We start from the raw sequence: 20,057 nt of genomic DNA, 5'->3' as shown, positions 1-20,057 counted from the left end.
CACCAGTCCAAGCAAGGCAAGCAGAGTATTTGATGTTGGAAAGCAAGATGTCGTCCTGATGCCTGTGGTTCTTGGAGAAGCTCGGGTCCACCTGGCCTGTGGGAGGAAGGTCAGAGTTCCACCAGCAAGTTCCTGAATGTGCCATGCATTGGCAGGGACCAGAGTGTGTGTCCTGACAACTCAGTTGACTGAGAGAGACAGAGAGAGAGACAGGTAGCCCTGCCCTCCTCTCAAGTGTGTCCAGACCCTCAGAAAACTGGTTGGTCCTGGCTCAGGTACCAACTTGACCCTGCCTGATTATATCTCTCAAAGCCAACTGCACTCTGCCATTTCAAATATAGCATCCAAATTTAAGCTCTCCATGACTACCCATTTTCACCTGCAATGGATCAGAGCTTGCTCTCTGCAGCCAGGCTGGATTCAAAGCCTAGCTTTACCCTTTACCAGCTGTGTGGCCTCAGGCAAATTGCCTAACCTCTCTGTGCTTGTTTCTTCATTTGTAAAACAGGAATAATAATAGCATCTACCTTATTGGGTTATTAGGGGGAGAAAATGAGTTGATATATGCAAAGCACTTAGACTAGGACTTGGTACTGTAGACACTGGGTCAGGATTTGCCATTTCAATGATCATTGTCATTTGAGTTGTGGATTTCTGGCATCATTTAATGGAGAGCCCAGTCTGCAGACCAAAGGATAGAAGTACTTTTGCAGAAGTTGTATTTGCTTGGGGCAGGGGAAAGAGAGGTCCTGACCCAGTCACACCACCACCTACTTCAGCCTGGGCCCCAGAATGAGACACTTAGAGCAGATCTGAGCCAGACCCACAGTCTGCGAAGCCAAGCTCAGCTGAGCACAGCTGAGATCAGCATGAGGCTGACCTACCTGCAGACCTCTGAATAAGGAAATAATAAATGTGTGTTATTGACAGGTACTGAAATGCAGGTGGCCATTTGTTATGCAGCATTATCACGGTCAGAGCTAACTGATATATCTGCTAACGCACTGCAGGCAAGGGATTCTTGTGATGATTACAAGAGAGAATGCATGCAAAGTGTTCAGCGCAATGGTAGACACATAGTAAGCCTTCAACTAACCTGAGCTACTTTCATCACATCCTCATCACCTTCATCATTACATCGTCTCCTCACAGCTGGAGCCAAGGTTCTCTTCCCCTGACTTGAGGTCAAGTACCTTTCAAGGGCCCAGCACGCATCCCCACCTGCTTCCCAACCTGCCTCTCCTTGATGTTCTGAAGCAATGAGAAAGAAGTGTTAAATTTGTTCTTGGCTACTTTTCCTTGCAACTCCCAGAGGCCCTGCTTACAAACTGAATCAGTTATCAGCTAGTTAGGCTGGCGGTCCCCGGAGGTGCCGCTTGAATACAGATAGGGACCTATGCATTATTCAGTGCGAAGACGGGGAGAAATGAGCAATGCGTCCAAAGCCAGAACAGCAGTGGCAGTAAGGGAATAATTAGCGAGCTGTCACTTGTCCCTGTCACTGTTTCCTCCCTTAACACATGAGGGAAAATAAAAAAATAAAAAAAAAATAAAAAAATTTTTAAAGGGAAAAGAAAAAAGGCAGGGAAGATCATCTTGCTTCTCAAGGCAGCTGGTAGGTTAAAATGTGACACCAAAGAAGCTTGAAGCAAAGGCTCTGGTTCAGCTCACAAAGGCCATGGCCTGGGGACACCCCCCCCCAATATTTTATCGAGCTCCCCTTTCTGCTTGATGATTCATGAGTGGTGCCCTAGCCTTCCATTCAGATTTTCTGCACGTTTCCATAGCACTGGGAATTAATTTCTCCTCTCTGAAGAGGAGGTGGGGATGCTGGGGGGATGGGAGGAGGAGAAGTGAGGGACAGAGACACCCAGGCCTGAAAAGGTTTGAGGTGACCTTCCAGGAGGAAACTGGGATGAGGTTGACAAGACCAGGGCTTGGCTTCTCGTTTGGGGACTGTGCGATTTGATTATTCATGAGTTTACGCGCACAGAGAGAAATCATTTTGTTGCGTGACTCCTCATCGTTTCTTGTGGAAGCTATTTTTATTTATCTATTAATGTCTCGTTAGAATTTCTTTCTTTCTTTCTTTTCTTTTCTTTTTTTTGGTGGTGTGTGCCGGTTGGTTTGCCACTTGCGATGTCGAGCCAGACGGGTGAGGATCTGAAATGTGTTGATGGCGAGGCTAGTTTCCTTAAAGAACTCCCCCTCCCTTCTCCCTTGGAAGAAGAGCAAAAATGGCGGTTGGGGGGGGGGGGCAGGGAATAGGGGTGAGAATATTTATTTGTTTGATTCGTGCCTCTGCTTCCCCTTAGAAAAGAGCTGGTTACCTTTGGGTAGGATCGTTGCTTTCTGCAGTTCTGATTGCTGTGAAACTCAAGTAAATGGAATGGGGGAAATGCTTTGTATAAGAAGAGTCAGAAAGAGGTCAGAGGAGGAAGTAGAACTTGAGAAGGGGCGTAAGGCTAGATGGTGCTGAGCAACTTTCCAAAATCAGGACCCAGTGGAGGCAAGTTTGTCCTTGTAGGATTTCCAACTGGTAAACAAGTCACTCTTCCTCATAAAAACCACTTGGCTTCCTTCCTGCATAATGAAGTTCACTTGGGGATGAAAGATTTGATCCCTGAAAGCCCAAGGAAAAATACAATTCTTTCATGAAGCCACTAGTCTCGATTTAGCAAGTCCACAGTACGTTCCACTGCTTCTCTACCCACTGCCCAGGGCAGACATTGCTAAACGATCCTAGAACACACAACCCAGTGCAGCCATCTAAGTCTCCCAGGCAGCCACTTAGCATGCAATCAGAGTTGCCACTGGAACTGGAGCAATGACTCTTCCCAACACTCCTGGGTGTGGGAAAGGGTGGAGTCTTAAGGGAGGAAGGCAGAATGTCAAAAGGTATGGAGTGAAAGCTTGCTCTAAAATATCATGAGTTATGGATCAGAAAAATGAGAGTATGAACCCCAGTGGGAACTTTGTAGCTATGTGATCTCAGGCAAATTTCTCCAGGGCTGGGGCCTCAGTGAGAACATCTAGGAAATGGGTATAATAATACTAATTCATTGAGAAGGAAGCAGTGAAGCGCGGCATGTTAAACACAGAGCTCCAAGCTGTAGGAACTCCCCCAACCTGCCTCCCCCTTTCAGACACTAGGCCTCCTCTACACATGTCATTCCTGCAGCCTGGAGCATCCCTGCTCCCCCCATGCTAACACCTACCCAGGCCGAATGCCCCCTCCCCCTTGGAGCCCTCAGAAGCCAACCATTTCAAGTCCCTGCAGGGTAAATTACTCCCCTGCCACTCGCACATCCTCTCTACAATATTTTTACATTTGCTGTGCATGTGCAGAATTGAATGACCAATTTAATTTGTTCTCTCGTCCTCCTTACTAGATTAGAGGTTTAGTGGGTAGGTTGGGAGATTTTGTCACCTCTCTGTCCCCAGCAGTCAGCATAGAGGTTGACACCTGGAAGGGATCCAGTCGAGGTCTGTTGAATGAAGGAAAGAGTGGTTTGCTGTGTGTCTCTGGACAGCCTCAGCTCCTCTCCGGGCCTGATGTCTGGCATTCAGTCCAAGCTTAGATTTAGAGGTGACCAGGCTGTGTGTAGCCCTGGGGGCACTGGTAGGGGATGCCACAGTGGTCAGCCTCCTCCTTGGCTCTGTCCCCAGCTCTCGCTCAGCCTCACAAAACTGATGCTGAGACGGAAGGTGGGGACAAGTTGACACAGGAGAATTACAGGCCCACCAAGGTCCAGAGTCTGTGGTCAGGAGAAGGTAGGCAGGTTGAGAATAGGTTGGGAATGCAACAACTCACGCCAGTGATCCCGGATAAAAGCCCTTGGGTTGAGTATAGGCTGAAACACGTCCTCCAGAGATATCAAGTCTAATCTCTGCAACCTATAAATGTTACCTTGCAAGTCAAAAGGTCTTTGCTGATGTGATTAGGTGAAGGATCTTGAGGTGGGGGGATAATCCTGGCTTATCTCAGTGGGCCATCACATGTGCCTTCATGAGAGAGGCAGAGGAAAACTTCTCACACAGAGAAGGTCATGTGACCATGGAAGCAGAGAGTGGAGTGACGTAGCCACAAGCCAAGGAACACCAGCAGCCACCAATAAGAATCTGGAAAAGGCAAGGAAGAGATTCTCCCCTCCTGCCTCTGGAGGCAACGAGGACCTGCCAACACCTTGATTTGGGCTCAGGGATGCTAATGTCAGATGTCTGGCCTCCAGTAGCATAAAAGAATACATTTCTGTTGTTTTAAGCCTCCAAGCTGGTAGCTATTTGTTACAGCAGCCACAGGAAACTAACACCCGCTAGAAATAGGCTGATGGCAGAGAGAAAACAAGGGGAGGAAGGGCTTCTTGGCTTGTCTGGAGAGCAGCTCCCTTCTGCCCCAGGTGTAAACACCCCCTGGAACCACCTTGTCATCTCCTCTTGCTCATCCCTGTGTCCTCCGTGCAGAAGGAGGCCACAGGGTCATCAAGCATAGACGTTAAGAACACTAGTTCTGAACTTGCTGAAGTTTCTAATTCAGGTGTAATGGACATGCAACACTGTGTTAGTTTCAGGTATACACTGTATTTCCATGTATCGCAGAATGATCACTGTTATAAGTCTAGTTTATACCCATCACCACACAGAGTTACAGAATCTTTATTTTACTTTTGTTGAGAACTTTTAAGCACTACTCCCGTAGCAACTTTTCAAATATGAAATATCCCACCTACAGGCTGCACTTCCGTACACTTTAGAGACGGTGAAGAGCTGGGTTGAGTGAAAGTTGCCTGGTTGATGTGATGCTGTATTTTACAGACGGTTGGTTAAACTTCTCTTGATTTTAATTCTGCAGTTGTCTTTTAATATTCTGAATTTGTGAGGTGGGGTGAGTGGTCTCAAAGATTTTGGTGAGTCCTTGAAAAGCTGTAGGAACGAGGTCTTGCATTAGAGAAAATGTCTGTGCTGTCTCTCCTTGCATCTTCTCTCTCTGCCTCTCTCTGTCACTGTCTCCTATTTCAGTCTCTCTCTCTCTCTTTCTCCCCCAACCCCGACACACACACTGAGACTTTAGAGGTGAATGATGTATGTGACTTTACTCCCAACACTGTCCCTTCTCCACAGCATCCTCCACCCTCTGGTACAGATGCTCCCTAAAAGTGGCCCAGGTGCCTGAGGATCACACCTTCCCATCATCTTCCTTTCCTTCCCTTTGCTCTCCCACCCACTGGGCTCAGGAAAGGAGAGAAGTCCCCTCAAGTACCAGGATCTCCTTAAGTTTTAACATGCGGCCAGAACAATTACCCTCATCAGAAGGGAGCTGTGGGATTATGGAGCCAAAGAGGGAGAAAGAGGCAATCAAACAGGAGCCAGCCTGAAGGGGAAGGCAGCAACGAAGCTGGTGGCCTATAATTCAGGGGCTTGGCTGTAACTGGCAGAGCCTTAGGCACATAGGGTTCAGCAGCTGGGGTGCCCAGCCCTCCCCGTGGAACCTGGGGATGACCAGGGATGGGGCACAGAGCAGCTTGTGCCCCTACAAGGTGTAGGTCCTGGGGACCACTCCATCTCCTGTTCAGTTGGCATTTACCAAGAGCATCCTGTTCTTTGTGGGGAACACTGCTTCCCAGTGTGTGGGAGGACTCCCTGTGGCCCTGTGACTCACTCAATCCTTTTAAATAAACTTTAATAGACCTTTTTATCGAGGTGTAACTTAATTATAGTAGAGTGCATCAGTGTGAAGTGAAGAAGTCTATGAAGTTTTGCATGTGCATCCCCATCTCCCGGGTCACAATGTAACCCATTTCCAGACCCCCAGGCAGCACCCTCGTGTCCCTCCCTGTTAATACCTGCCCTGATGTAACCACCGTCCTAACCTCTTTCACTTCTATCCCACTTTGGAACCTCATATGAATAGACTTATACAGTATATACTCCTTGGTATCAAACTTTCCCCGAATGTTATGTCTTCATCATGTTATTTCATCAATCAGTGGTCTGTACTTTTTACTGCTGAGTAGTATTCCATTGAATGAATATATCTTAATTTATGTCTCCATTGCACTACTGATGGGCATTTGAGTTGTCCAAGCTGCTGTAAAATTCTATCTTGTATCTTTGGGTGGTTACAACCATTTTTTTCCCCTATAGTTTATCTATGCAGGACTGGAATTGTTGGGCCAAAGTATAGCATATAAGCATATAACAGATGTCTGTTTAGCCGAGTAGGTAGCACCGTATGTTTTTGTGAAGATATATCTGTGTGTGTGCGTGCGTGCATGCGTGTGTGCGTTTGTGTGTGTGTATCTGCAGTGGTCCCACGCATATTTTATTGATTAGCGTGAGAACATATTTTAAAAAATAATTCTATCTAAAATTAAGTTAAAGAAAAATATTAAGTCAGTGATACATTGGTGACAAGGTGCCAGTCAGATGTGAAAAAGGCCATGGAGGCAGCGTGAAAAATGACTGATTCTCAGGGACCCCCGGAGTACTAATTCATTTATTCAACATGTTATTCAAACTCATACTTTATTGTTTCAGGTTCCTCATCTATAAAATGGGAATCATGAAAACTCCCCCATCCCAGGGCTTAGTGAGGATTAAACGGATTAAGCGAGTTGATGTAAAGCCCTCAGAGCAGCACACAGCAGGGTCGGTACACAACAGTGTGAGCTGTTGTTGTTGTCGCTGTGTTTTGAACACCTACTATGTGCCAGACAGTAAGAACTCGGTGGATGTCATCTCGCTGAATCTGTATAAACACCCTTTGCGTGTGGGGGAAGGGTGCTTTGTTATCTTCCCCATTTTACGAATGAGGAAACTCGAAGTCAGAGAGGCTGAGTCTCCTGCTTGAGGTCACACAGCTGCTGAATAGCAGAATGGGAACTCAGGTCTATGCGGTTCCATTGCCCATAGTCTCCTTATCACCCCTGGAAGAGAACCACTTCTTAGTCATAAACAAAGCAGTTAATTTTTGCAATGTTTTATCATCAGGGATTGATCAAACATAATCGAAAATCCAAACATAAATGACGTTATCATGGTAGGGAATTACTTTTCCCTTACAAAAAACAAGTCAGAGGAATGGCAGATCTGTGATGCCATCAGAGATCCAGGCTCTTTCTAGCTGTCATGCTACCATCTCTAAATTGTGTCCTGCATCCTAATGCTCTCAAAATGACAGCTGGAGCTCCAGCCATCACATCCTCCATCCAGAGTAGAATAAAGGGAGAGTCTGATGATGAAGAGGTAAGTGATGGCTCAGATTGTCTCCTTTACAAAGGCAGCTTTTCTGGAGGATGCATCCAACAACTTTCACTTACAAGTTATTAGACATTAGTTGTCACGTGGCCGCCCTACATGCAACTAAGGTGGGAAATTCACTTTTTTATTTGGGAAAATAATCCCTTAGCCTATAAAGCATAAGTGTTCTCTATATAGAAGAAGAAATGAATATGTATGGCCAATAGAAGTCCAAAACTAATACTAACCCAGAGATCCAGGATTCTTTTTCAATTAGGCATAGAACAGGATAGTAACTATAAAGTTACAATAACTCCTATGACTGTGTGTGTATCACAGATATTATATATTGGATTATTATTATATATGTATATATATAATATATATTCAGTTATTATTTTAAAGTGTAAACCGTAGAGGTCCAGGGAGAAAACCTGCATATGGAGGCTCACAGAGCAAGTAAGTGGCAGCCCCTACTCCTGAACTGGGTCTCTGTCTCTGGGCTCCAAGTCCAGTGCTCTTTCAAGCATCCCAGGCTGTTTTTCTCTCCAGAATCGGTACTTTCCTCCCACTTCTATCCCAGCTTTTGACCTTGCACGCTACGTAATCATTAGTACAGATGACCCGGTGTTTGTTTTCCCTCCCTTCCAGAATACGTACGATTGCATTTTCTGCACCCTGCACTGGGGTGGGGACGTGTGAATAATTCTGACCAATGAATTGGGGGAAAGAATCCACGTGTGTCAATTCTGGGCAGATGCAAGAATCAACCCAAGACCTTTCACAGCTCACTTTCCCCCATGGTGCTGTGACCAGCAACTTTTGAAAAGGTGGCTTCCCGTTAGCCTGGGTACCCAAATGGCTATGATGAGCAGGGCATCTTGCCAATTTGAGATGAACAGAGCATGAGCAAGACAGACCTTGGCTGTTTCAAGCCACTGAGAGCTGGGGTTCCTTGCTACTGGAGTGTACCATCTTTTATCTGAATAATATACATAAGACTTGTGTTTCTTTTACTGAATTCCAGGTTAAGTGACCCAAACTGGGGTCAAGGTGCTGTTGAGAACTTTTTCATCTGTGCTTTCTGTGGGTAAGTAGGAACCAAAACACCACAGAAAATTGGAATAAGAGGCTTTCAAGTTCTGGTTCCCAGTGTAGTAGCCACCAACCACATGTGACTATTTAGATTCAAGTTAATTAAAATTAAATAAAATGAAAATTCAGTTCCTCCTTTACATTAGCCACATGTTAATGCTCAGTAGCCACATGAAGCTAGTGGCTTTCACGCTGAACAGCAATGGTGTAGAATATTTCCATTGTTGCAGGAAGTTCTCACTTACAGTACTGGCCAGAGTCTTAGAAGTTGAATCCAGGCCTCTAGAGCTGAGAAACAGTGGAATCTTAGAAAGATGGGATAAATGACCTTAGAATGTTGACATCTTCGTACCATGGGCTCCCAAGATAGTCTTGGTCATGCAGTGGGACAGCCCTTCTCCCATCACCTTGAAATGACAAATGTGACCAGTAAACCATGACTACCTACTAGTTGAGGGAGGGTTGGGGGTCACAGAAGGATCCAAACCCAGATGAAGAGGCCAGTAAGTGGCAGAACATCTCATCTTTGGACCCACTAGGGTCAGCCTCCACTGTAAATTAGAGGGTTGGTGCCCAGAGCTGGTCAGGAAACCCTTAACAAGCTTTGAATGAGCAATGCAAGAGGAAGACAGGTTTCTCGAGTGAATGAGGTCAAGGGCAGGATGACTAACAGAGGACTCTGCAGCCACCCACTGGGTGACCATCACTAGATGACCCCAGGAGAGTCACTCAACCACCATGAGCCTTGATTGCTTCATCTGTAAAATGGCAATAATAGCCTGTATTTATAGAGCTCTTATTCCTGCCGGGCGGCGCGCCAAGGATGTCATATGCTTCATCTCCTTTTTTTATCCTCACAATAAACTCAGGAAGCAAGTTCTAAAATTACATTTCTCCCTGTCTTTCTCCCCTCCCCACACCCCCCCACTTTTTTTGAACAATTGGCCCTGTCTCCCCTAGTTGAACGTGAACTGCTGGAAGGCAGTTCATCCCTTAATCCGGAGCACCTGGGAGAGAGCCGATAACAACGGTTTCTCCTTCCCACCTTTGAGGGGTGTGTGAAGGTGAGTCTGAGTGAAGTGCCAACCATTTCCCTCTTTTGAGGCAGACAGCTTTATTTCCCCCTGGTATTTCCAAGTCATGTCTCCTTCAGGACACACAGGAAAATTATTTGAAGATGGGTATGGTCCTATAAGCAGAAGGGATGTGTGTGACTTCCGGGCAGGAGAAATTAAGCGCCAGGACATAATTCTCCACGCTTTCTTGCCCCACCACCAAGCACTTGTGCTATGACATTGCCGTAAGATTGAAACCTGGGACTGTTGACTGGCTATGTAAAGGACAGCCCTTGGAGAGCCATCCAGACTCAGCATGAACTTTGCGAGAATGAGAAATAAACACTTGCTTCATTAGGGCGCTAAGGTTTGGGGCATTGTTTGTTACTGCAGTGCGGTCTGACCTATCCTGTCTAATACAACCAACTTGGAATCCCCTTCATCTTTCTCTAAGCCCCAGAATGCTCTGGCCTGGCCCTCCAAATCTCCAGCATAGGATGGTTGATGCTTGTGCTCAATAGCGGGTCCTGGGTGGTCCGGGCTGGGCCATGAAGTGGATGCTACAAGGCCCAGGCCACTGGGAGGGATCCCAACTCTCTTCACCTCCGCATGAGCAGCTGGCCCTTGGACACTTCAAGCTGCTGAGTCAGGCACTATTCTTTGGCTTTTTCCATGCCCTTCATGTGGATCACCAGGAAATTTCCCAGAGACCATGTCTGTTTTTGAAGCTATCCTCTCTCTCCTTGGGAATGAAGAGAGCAGCAAGTTTTCTCCACAGCATGTGTCCTGGACATGTGCTGGTTCTGTCTCAGCAGCCCGCCTTTCCCAGAAATCCCTGGGTTCCATATGGAGATGCACAAGTAACCACATGTAGGGGCAGGAGCATGTGACCCAGGAGGAGCCTATCAGCACGCCGCTCCTTCTGACCACAGCGACTGGTTCAAAGGTGGGCATGGGACCTGAGCTGTCCAATCAGGGTGGATCTTGGGGCTTTGGGGGCAGTGCCCTTTCCTCCCTGTTGGGTGGGAACACAAAATCATGTGGTTATAAGCCCTGCAAAGAGCCCTGGGGCAACCCGACTTCGAATGAACCTGACAGTTTGGGAGACAGATGACTGAAAATAATGGCGTTCTTCATGGGTGACATCATTGACCTGCTGGATCAAGCTTTGCCTGATTGCTGAAATCTCTTAACTTTTCGGTTTCATGCACCTAGCTTCATTTTTAAGCTAATTTGAATCAGATTTTCTATTACTCACCACATAAATGGTCCTAATTGGTACATCACGTATACATCAGGGTACCCTGATATCATGGTATCATGGTATCCGAGAGGGAGAGAACCCAGAGACATGAGATCTTCCTGTCCAAAGCCAGGAGAGAAAAAGAATGTGTCCAAGTTTATTCAGGAAGCCCCAGGAAGTTCCTGGCTCCTGACTCTCTGCCCAGAAGGGGAATCATGCTGGATGTGCGCACATATTTGGAGAGAGAGGGAGGGAGGGAGTGAAAGAGAGAGAGAGAGAGATGCTCCTTTTGCAGGAGTGAACGCTGGCTGCCTGCAGCATAAACACATGCAAATTTATTCAGAGAAACCCTGCATGGCATGGGCAGATAGAAGCAAAGTGAGGAGGAAAATTCATCTCAGTACCAGGGATTTTGCCTCTGATAGGGTGCTCCTGACGATGCCTGTGAAACCCTCATTATTTCTCTTCTTTTCTCCAATTGGTCCCCAAGTCCTGGCTGATTCTACTTAAAAACCCATCATTCGAATCCGCCCCTTCTCCCCAGCCCTGCGCCAGCCGGGTGCTGTTTCACCTGCTCTCCAGGGAGCTGTTTCTCCAGTTCCTGCCCCAGAATCCCTTTCTCCAGATTCATTCTCTGCACAGCAGAGCTTCCCAAGGTGCCAGTCGGATGGGGCATTGTCATTGGTTAAGCCCTCCCAATGGCTTCCTGTCGTCCCCAGGACAAAATCCACATTCCACATCCTAATATGCAAGGGCGCCTCCTCCAGTCTGCCCCACGGATGTTGAGCCCCAGCCACACGCCCTCTCCTTCTGTTAACTCTTCAGCCACATCCTCAGGGCACGAGACTTGTGTGCATGCTGTTCTCCCTGCTGGAAATGCCATTCCCTTTGGCACCTGAGAAAAACTTCCCCCCTCCATAAACCCAGCTCAGAAGTCATGTCTTCTGTAACATCTTTGCTCATCTTCTCAGACATAATTAGTCTTTCCTCCCATATACAATACTATACAATGATACGTAATAATCCAATCGTAGGTAACAATCATAACAGTAAGAGGAAGATTAATGAAGTGCTAAGGATGGCCCCAGCGCCATGCCAAGCATTTGATATGCGTTATCTCATCGAATTCTCCTAACAGCCCTGCCAAGTAGACATCATAATAATTATTACCCTCTTCTGCCATTTTATAGACACAGACATCATGGCTTGCTGAGACAAAGTTGTCTGTCGTGGTTCCACAGCTAGAAGGAAGCAGGTGGACAGGAGCCCAGGCTCTAACCTGTTACACCTCTCCACAGGTAGGTTCTACTTCCAAGGTGACTGGCCGTTTATTAAGCACCCTGACATGTTTTAAGTAATTTGAGCTTCATGATAACCCTGAGACGTACATGTTTGTCTCCTTCGCTTAATCATGAGCTTTGGGAGGACACTGTCAGTTTCTTAGTCATCTTTGTATCTTTAGCATTCATCTTGAAGGTGTATATTGGTGTGTTGGATGGATGGATGGATGGATGGATGGATGGATGGATGGCTAGTTGGATGGGTGGATAGGTGGATGGGTAATGGGTGGGTAAGTAGATGCATAGACAGGTGGACTGAGGGATGGATGAATGGATGATGAGTGAGTGGATTGCTGGTAGGTGAGTGGGTACATAGATGGGTAGATGGGTGGGTGGATATGTAGACAGATGGATGATGGATGGATGAAGGGATGGATAGGGTATGGGGGTTATGGAGGAATTGATGTGTAAATGGTTAGAAGGATGAAGGGTTAGCTGGATGGATGGATGAATCAATGGATGAATGGTCAGGCAGATGGAGCCATAAACCAGTAAATCCCCACTGTCCATTCCAGTACTTCTCTGAATCGAGGCACCGCACTACCCATCATGAGGGCTGTGTGAATGAGCCGAGGAATGCAAGCCCGCTGTATCCCAGCCACCTTCTCCCCTTCTCCCACACGCATCCCTGCTCACTGCAGAGGAGGTGATGTGCTCCGTTGGGAAGGAGGTCCCTCGGCATCTCCTCTCTGTGCAGTGGCTGGGCCTGGGACCCCCTGTATTTGCACGGGCTGGAGTGTTGAATTCACTGAAGGAGGAACTAAACAAGAGGCTCAGGACTGGCATCGCCAACTCCCCGAGGCAGAAGCGGACCTCCCGGGCCACGCAGAGCTCCACAGCCGCCCCCGACCACCGTTGTCTGCTTTCTAAATAAACCCCGAGACAGAGCCGTGTGGGGTTATAAATCAGCCGGAAATCAAATGCTAACATGTAAATAAATTGCAAATCAGCTGAGAAATTGGTTTCATTTTGAGACGATAAAGCACATTTCTCCCGCGCTGATTTTGTAAGGCGCCCCTTAAGAATTGTAATATTTCTGTGTGGTAATGATAAACATTAGTGAGTTGCTTTAGAAATGAAAAAATAGACAGCCTCTGGGGATTTGAAAAACATATGCACTTCAAATTTGAAAATCCAATTTAACTGTCCATTATAGGGAGAATAAAAAGGTAAGGAGAGGATAATTTTGTAGTTACACAGCATTTGACTAAATCTGATTCCGCGATGACAGGCACACTTTAAAAGGTACAAGTCTGAATGCAAAGAGACAGCAAATCATTTATTTATGATTGTAATCTAGCTCCTGTCTGGCAAGTTAGCGACGGCGCCGCTCGCTCCCAGGCTGCGGACGGCCCGGGTACACTTGTCAGCTCGCACTGCTCAAAACGCTTCTCGCAGAATTTCTGGGTTCAAGAGGGAACAGAAGAAAGATAATAAAGGAGAGAGAAGACGAAAGAGATCATCCTTGTCAAATTTACCCAAACAGGCAGATGTTGAAATTGTGAAAGTTTAGAAAGCAACAAATCTCTTTTTTTTTTCCCCTTAATTTCTGCGGAAAGCAACTTTGAAAAATGTGTGCAGGCAAGCATGTATACACGCCCACATGCATGTGTACTTGAACGCAGTGCTGGACACAACCCAGAGGGGAGACTTTGTCTGCAGCTGGAAAAGTTCCCGTTGCAAAACTTTGAAGTGTTGGTGTATCTCAAGTCTTGCTGTCAGCCTCTGTCTGATGACGTCCCTCTGCCCTGCTGCTGCAATGAGGTTGCAAATTTGTTTTCTCAAAATAACGTCAGGGTTTCCCCTGAAACACATTTGGAAGGTGCTGGAAGCCTGACGTGGAAGGAAAGGTCAGAGGAGCTAAAATAAATGCAGTTTTGCAGAACTCCATCAATGACACAGTATTCATTTTAACCACTAAACAGTCATCAAACACCTATGATTCTTTCCCATGGGAAGAGCCAGACCCTTTACGTGAATGGAACCTCGAAAGTCCCACTGTGCTATGAATGATGTGCAGTTACTGTGCCCATTTTACAGATGGAGAAATGGAGTCTCATCCAAGATCATGGAACAAGCAAGTGGTAGAGCCTAGAGTGCACCTGTCATCTATCTGAGTCCTGTGCCTGTCCTGTTTGTAACTATAGTCATCTATTAGTTCAGTCAAACAGAGATTTATTGATCGCCTGCTGTATTCCCAGTGCTGCTCTAGGGTTGTAGGGATGCAGTTATGGGTAACAGACAAGATTCTGCCCTGGTGGACCTCATCGGGAGTGGAGGGAGATGGAAATGAAGAAAAAAGAAAAGGATTTCATTTCAATTATAAATGCTACAAAGAAAAGCAGGTTTGGATAATAAAAAGAGAGTGATTGGGTGAAGAGTGGCGACTCTAGGTAGCGGGTCGGGGGGGGGGGGCTTGCTGAGGAGGTGGCAGTTCACAGGAGACCTGGGTGACAAGAAGGAAAATCTCCCTCAAGACTCGGAGGAAGGGCATCCAGGAAGAGGGAGCAGCGAGTGCAAGAGCCCTGAGGTGGGAATGCGCTTGGGTTCAAGTAACAGAAGGCATCCAGGGGAGCTGGAGGGCCGTGCAGGAGGGGCAGGGCTCGGGGGAGTGTCACGGGAGTTTAAGCCAGGAAATAGCACCGTCTGATTTAGCTATTGCAGCTGCCCCCACAGAAACCCTGTGCCCGGCATTGAGTCAGCAAAATCCATGGTCACTGTTCATCGCCTGGCCTGTGTGAAATGGAGAAGAAGGCAGGCGCAGCTCCCGTCACCAAGGTCAGATTTTCTCATCCATACACGGCTCGAAGCACCCTGACTCGGCCCCGTGGGATTTCCCCCCACTCACCTGGAGGCAAACTCATATTCACCAGGATGCCGTTCAGTCACCAAATCAGAGAGGGACAGGGGAAGTAGCAAATTATTTCTTGTTCTTGCAAAAGGGGGTGGATGGAAGAAGATCTCCAACAAGTAGGACACTTAGGGTGACCTGCAGTCTAGGGGGGGGGCCGGCACATGATTTCTCTCTGGGGGGCTCAAAAATCATAACCACACACAAAAATGTGTCTCAGGTGTCTTCAGGTAACCACATAAGTAAAGGACTTTGAACCAGGGCCGCTTCTGCATGCTTTCAAAAATCACTGAACACGTGGCCCTGCCAGAAACCGTGATAATTCCAAAGACTGTTTGCAACAGTAATAATAAAACCAGGATTTATGGAATCCCCTGCTATGTGGCAGACCCTGGACCAGGGGTTTCACCAGCAGCATCTACAATGATTACAAAAACCCTGTTGTGTTGCTGCTTTTATTATCCCGAATTCAAAGCTAAGAATCTGAGTTCAGCAAGGATTGGAAACCTGTTAAAGATGACACAGATCCCAACAGCCAACTCTGAATTCAAAGCCAGCCTGTCCGGCTCCCAGCCTGGTGTTTTTCCATGACACACCCTCGTTATCCCTCCTGACAAGGTCCCATTTTTGATGCCTTCAAAGACGCGTTGCTATAAATAGATGTACAGTTGTTGAAAACATCTAGCCGCCCATCCTGCAACAAAATCTCTCTCGCCCAGGTGGTGGCAGTGGTGGTGGTGGTGGTCATGGTGGTGGTGGTGGTGGTGGTGGCGGCTGTTGTAAATATCAGCTACTGACCCATTCGAATCTGTAGGATCTGGTTGTGATTTTCACTGTGCGTGGTCTCTGCTTGTCACCCGGGAAGTTTACGCGAGATTTGATCAGAATTTCACGAAACCAGGCAGAGCCTGTGTGGAGCTGTCAGATGAAATAATTTGTCAGTGATGATTGTGTGAATTCGTAAATATTTATGAATTCACAAGTTATAAATGTGCAGCTTTCGGGAGGGTGGAATTCGATGCTCACCAAGTCACAGATTACAATGAATATTTACAGAAACCCCAATCTGCTAACATTAGTTCTTTGTGCTTACGGAAAAGCTTTTCTTGGGATTGTAACCCTTTCGGGATAGTGTCTCAGAGAGAAGAGGGATGGAGAAAAGAGTCATTCCCCAAATAAAAATAAGGTAAAACCGTGACCCCTTCTGTTTGCGTAACGTTTAGGATGCTCACTGTGTTCCTGCATCGTTTGTGCCTCTTGGTTGCTGTTCTCAAGCTGTTTGTCGAATCATTTTGGAACCGTGTTGGATTGAAAAAGCTCAAGATGGCAGGGGGTCAAAAGACCAATTTTTTTTTCGTTCTTGCTGAGTGACCTGCCTTTTCTGAGGTCTTGAGCAAGACTCTGAATCCTTTGGAATCTGTTTCTACCAAGGGTAGCATTTTGCAAATTTAGTCCCAGACTTAACCACCTTAATGACGCTTCCTGTTAAACGCGGTTGCCGGGAAGGCACTGAGCCCGAGGCTCACTCTCTTTGTTAAAAAATATTAGTAAGCACTGGAGAGGTGTTAAAGACAGAGTGGCATCAAGCTGAGACTTTCTCCTTGGCGAAGTCAGAAGGAAAGGAAAGAGACGTTGGAATGGAGTGAGTCCCTTTCTGTTTGTGAGAAGCCGCACAGCATAGCGGGCTGCTTGGGAGGGAGACTCAGGGTCCTAGCTGCTTGCGGCTCATTAGTCCTGTGTGACCTTGACCGAGGGCTTAACTTGTCAGGCCTCAGTTAATGCATCTATGAAATGGGGATGATAATAGTACTTACTTTTAAGGACTGAGCTGACCAGGATTGAAATGAATGAATGTCTGGAAAGCACAAGAACTAGCAAACGACAGTCGTTCTATCTATGTTCATGAAATAAATACATGAATAGGACCTAAATACACGCATGTAATATGTCATCACAAGGATGCAGGAAGAGGGCACGAGGTGTGAGCCCTGGGCGTCTAATCTCATTGAATGGATGTCCCTGGCCAGTCTCTTCCATCGTGTGTAAAATGGGACGGGAAGGAGGATTTCAGAGGGGAGAGCTGAACTAAATGACCTCAGGGGAGCCTCTATCTTAGAGAGTCTGTGAGCAGCCTAGGACCTGGGCACGTCCGCCATTTATAACGCACAGCAGGACTGTTTGGGAAGCTGCCTGGAATGGGACTCACGGTGGGACGCCAGCCTGCCTCCCACCTCTGGCTTCCTATCACCCCTATCCCATCTTCAAACTCCAGTCCAGTGCTCTGCTCTCAGGAGGGCAGTGTTTAGAAACACTTTATCATGGCCTGTGATGAAACTCTCTCAAAGGCAGCTGTAGTTTTGAAAAGAAAGACAGCCACTGTCAAAGCTATTTTCCAAACTGGAATTTTCCTGAATCGCAGGTTGGTGTGGCTCTGCATCTTTTGAACAGCTATAAGACCTCGAGCCTCAGTCTCCCCCATCTGGAAAATGGGGAGAAAAATGATTATCTCTATCAAACACTATCATCCTATATAGAAAACTAAGTTCCTTTGGGCACTAGTGCCAATGAGCCACCATCTTTCCCTTCATGCCCAGTCTGTGCACACAGGAGGTCACTGGCACAGGTACCGACAGGGCTCAGTCTCAATGTTGAGCCCATCTGGAGAAGCCTTGCCTAAGGGCACCAACGGGGAAGGGGAGGAACATGACCTTCCCAAGCTAGAATCCTCTTCGTGAGCAGGGCAGAGAGGGTGGAGAGGCAAAAGTGAACAGGCATGAATTAATAATCTGTCCTCCTGAAACATAAAGGAAGATAGTTGTTAGTTAAATTATCTCAGAAACACTTTGTGTGCCTCTTTTTTTTTCTTTTCTTTTTCTTTTTTTTTTTTTTTACAGTTCAGCTATATTCCTTTCATAGATATCATTGCCCTCAATTTGCAGATGGAGAAACCAAGGCACAGGTTTTCGAGGCATAACTAGCTGTCATGAAAAAGCAGAGCCACATAGATCCGCGAGACTCCAACAGGCAAGGATTTCTCACGCTGTGCACCTCACACGGACGTTTTCCACCTCGCCTTCTAGCGACAGCAGCGACTACGTAACCTGCCAGGCAATTTTCTAAGCACTTTATATGTACAGTCTCATTGTATCTTTATGACTACTGGGAAGTGAGTACTTTTATTACCCTCAGCTTACATCCATGGCAGCTGAGGTTCAGAGAGATTGAGTAAATAGCCGAGGGACACACAGCCGGAACGGGAAGAAGGCAGGATTCGACTTAAGAGGTTGAGGCTGGTCCCTGTGCCCCTGAGACAACATTAGCAGTGAGTGTAGCCAGGGCTGTGAGTCTTCAAAGGTGGAGGCTGCCCTGCCTTCATGCCTACATCCAACACAGGGCCTAGCACAGACCATGTACTTTGCAAATATTTGTCAAATGAATTTTTTGAAACATAGTCTCCTGATCCTTTAAAAAAAAAAATCTCAGCTTCTAAACAGATATGTCAGGGAGCAATTATTCACATTACTCAAGATGTCTTCATTTTATAAAAAGGATTTACATCAGAGATCCTTTAAATAGCATGTCCTCCAGTGCATTTAAAAATACAATTCAATTTATAGCTCAGGATTACACACATACTTTCAGAAGACCTCACTTGAGTAATGGAATCTGGCATGAACGTCATTCATTCATCTAGCTTTTCAACAAGCAACTATTGAGCACCTACTGTGTACCAGTGCTCTATTACGAGCTGGGGATTCAGAGGTAAACAGAGTGGCCCTGTCCCTCCAGGGCCACCAAGTCTGATGGGGTAGGCAGAGAGAAAAACAAATAAGTATTCCAAATTAGGAATGGGTTGATACTTTGGGGAAACAAAGAAAGGAGCCCACCGCCTCCTCTCCAGGCATACCAGGTAAAGAGACTTCCCTGAAGAAGGGCAATGTGAACTGGGCCTTGTGAGATGAGTAGGAGTTCACCACTTAGGGATTCCCCCTGCGTTAAACAATTTTCTGCAGATTAGCATCTTCTCATCTTGAGAAAAATGTTATTATATATATTCAAATCCATAAGCAATACCATTTCCAGGCAAGTGTGGTTAAACCTCATACTCATGTCAATATTTTTATACAATCTCTTTCAGTTGATTTTCAAAATCAAAACAATATGGTGAGATGAGAATGGCATGGAGCTTTCCTTTTGTGTTATTTTATTATAAAAGTAAAGCAGACATGCTGTAAAAATGTAGGCAAGCAAGACATCAGCATGCTCTATAGTCCCCACCCCGAATACTTCCATGGTTAATAGTTCAGTGTGTATCTCTGAGGTCTGTCTTTTGGCAAATGTGTATTGTCTGTCTGAAAAAAGAAAAAGTTCATGGTCTCATGATTTGCAACCCGCTCGTCCATAAATTATGAGAGAACACAGGGAGCTATCTACCCATGTTAGTCAACATTTTTCTACAGCCGGTCATTAAATGGTTTTGTGCTTTGCCATTCATGTGTATATTTCACCTGCCCAGTCCCCTAGTGTTGGACAACTAGGTTGCTTCCACTTGCTGTCTCCTAATGTAAGCAATGCCATGTGGAACATCCTCTGTGGCCACATCTATGTTGTGCAGATTCATGTGTGTTTTCTCCCACCACTCGAGTCTGGTATTGGTAAGTGCTCAGAAGAACAGAAACCCAGCAGAGTGATGGAAGATGGCCATGGGTCGGGGCACCGCCTTGATATGGGTCTCTCTGAGGCCATCATGTCTGAGATGAAACCATGATAAACGGCACCAGAAGGGGATGGCCTTCTCCGGTCTTGAGACACCCTGGTATCAAGCAGGAAGCTGAGAAATGCTTACACACGGGTCCCACCCCAGAGGGTCTGATGTAATCTGTCTGGGGCAGGGCCTGGGCATCTGCATTTTAAAAAGCTCTCCAGAAGGATTTGCTGCACATGCAGGTGGGAGAACTAGCGGTTTCAGTTTCAGGGACAGTATTTTTCTCAGGTGAGGACAGAGCAGAGGCAAAAGGCTTGGAGATAAGAATGCGTCTGTCCGGTTTCTGGAAAGGGGTGAAGCCTACTGAGCAAGGGGAGTGGGCCACGGGGTAGGGGGTGGGCGAGCACTGAGCTGGAAGAGAGAAATGGGATGCACTTCCGGCTGACCACAAATCCAGGGCACCTCAGTTGTCTTATCAGTGAAACGGGCTCACAAGGGTTCCAACATCAGTGCATCATGAGAACAGACG

General features: G+C 46.6%; 1 protein-coding gene across 6 annotated transcripts in view; it reads left to right on the top strand.

The window, feature by feature from the left end:
• Positions 1-20,057, top strand: part of LOC116660893 — a 377,599-nt gene that overhangs the window by 325,347 nt on the left and 32,195 nt on the right. For 2 of the 6 annotated variants that reach the window (XR_004316532.1, XR_004316535.1), the window contains 2 exons: positions 11,823-11,930; positions 12,488-13,064. The exons of 2 other annotated variants lie outside the window; for them this stretch is intronic. Coding sequence is in view for 1 of the 4 variants with exons in the window: in XM_032471404.1 (XP_032327295.1) it covers positions 11,823-11,930; positions 12,670-12,846 (285 nt within the window). In the remaining 3 variants the exon portion in view is untranslated. Of the gene's footprint in view, positions 1-11,822; positions 11,931-12,487; positions 13,065-20,057 lie in introns of those variants that run through there. 2 more of the 6 variants (XM_032471404.1, XR_004316533.1) reach the window with 2 other exon arrangements.

This window comes from Camelus ferus, chromosome 32, assembly GCF_009834535.1.
Source record: "Camelus ferus isolate YT-003-E chromosome 32, BCGSAC_Cfer_1.0, whole genome shotgun sequence".
Classification (NCBI taxonomy): domain Eukaryota; kingdom Metazoa; phylum Chordata; class Mammalia; order Artiodactyla; family Camelidae; genus Camelus; species Camelus ferus.
The sequence above is the reverse complement of the archived record's forward strand: the minus strand, read 5'-3'. Positions and strand labels throughout refer to the sequence as shown.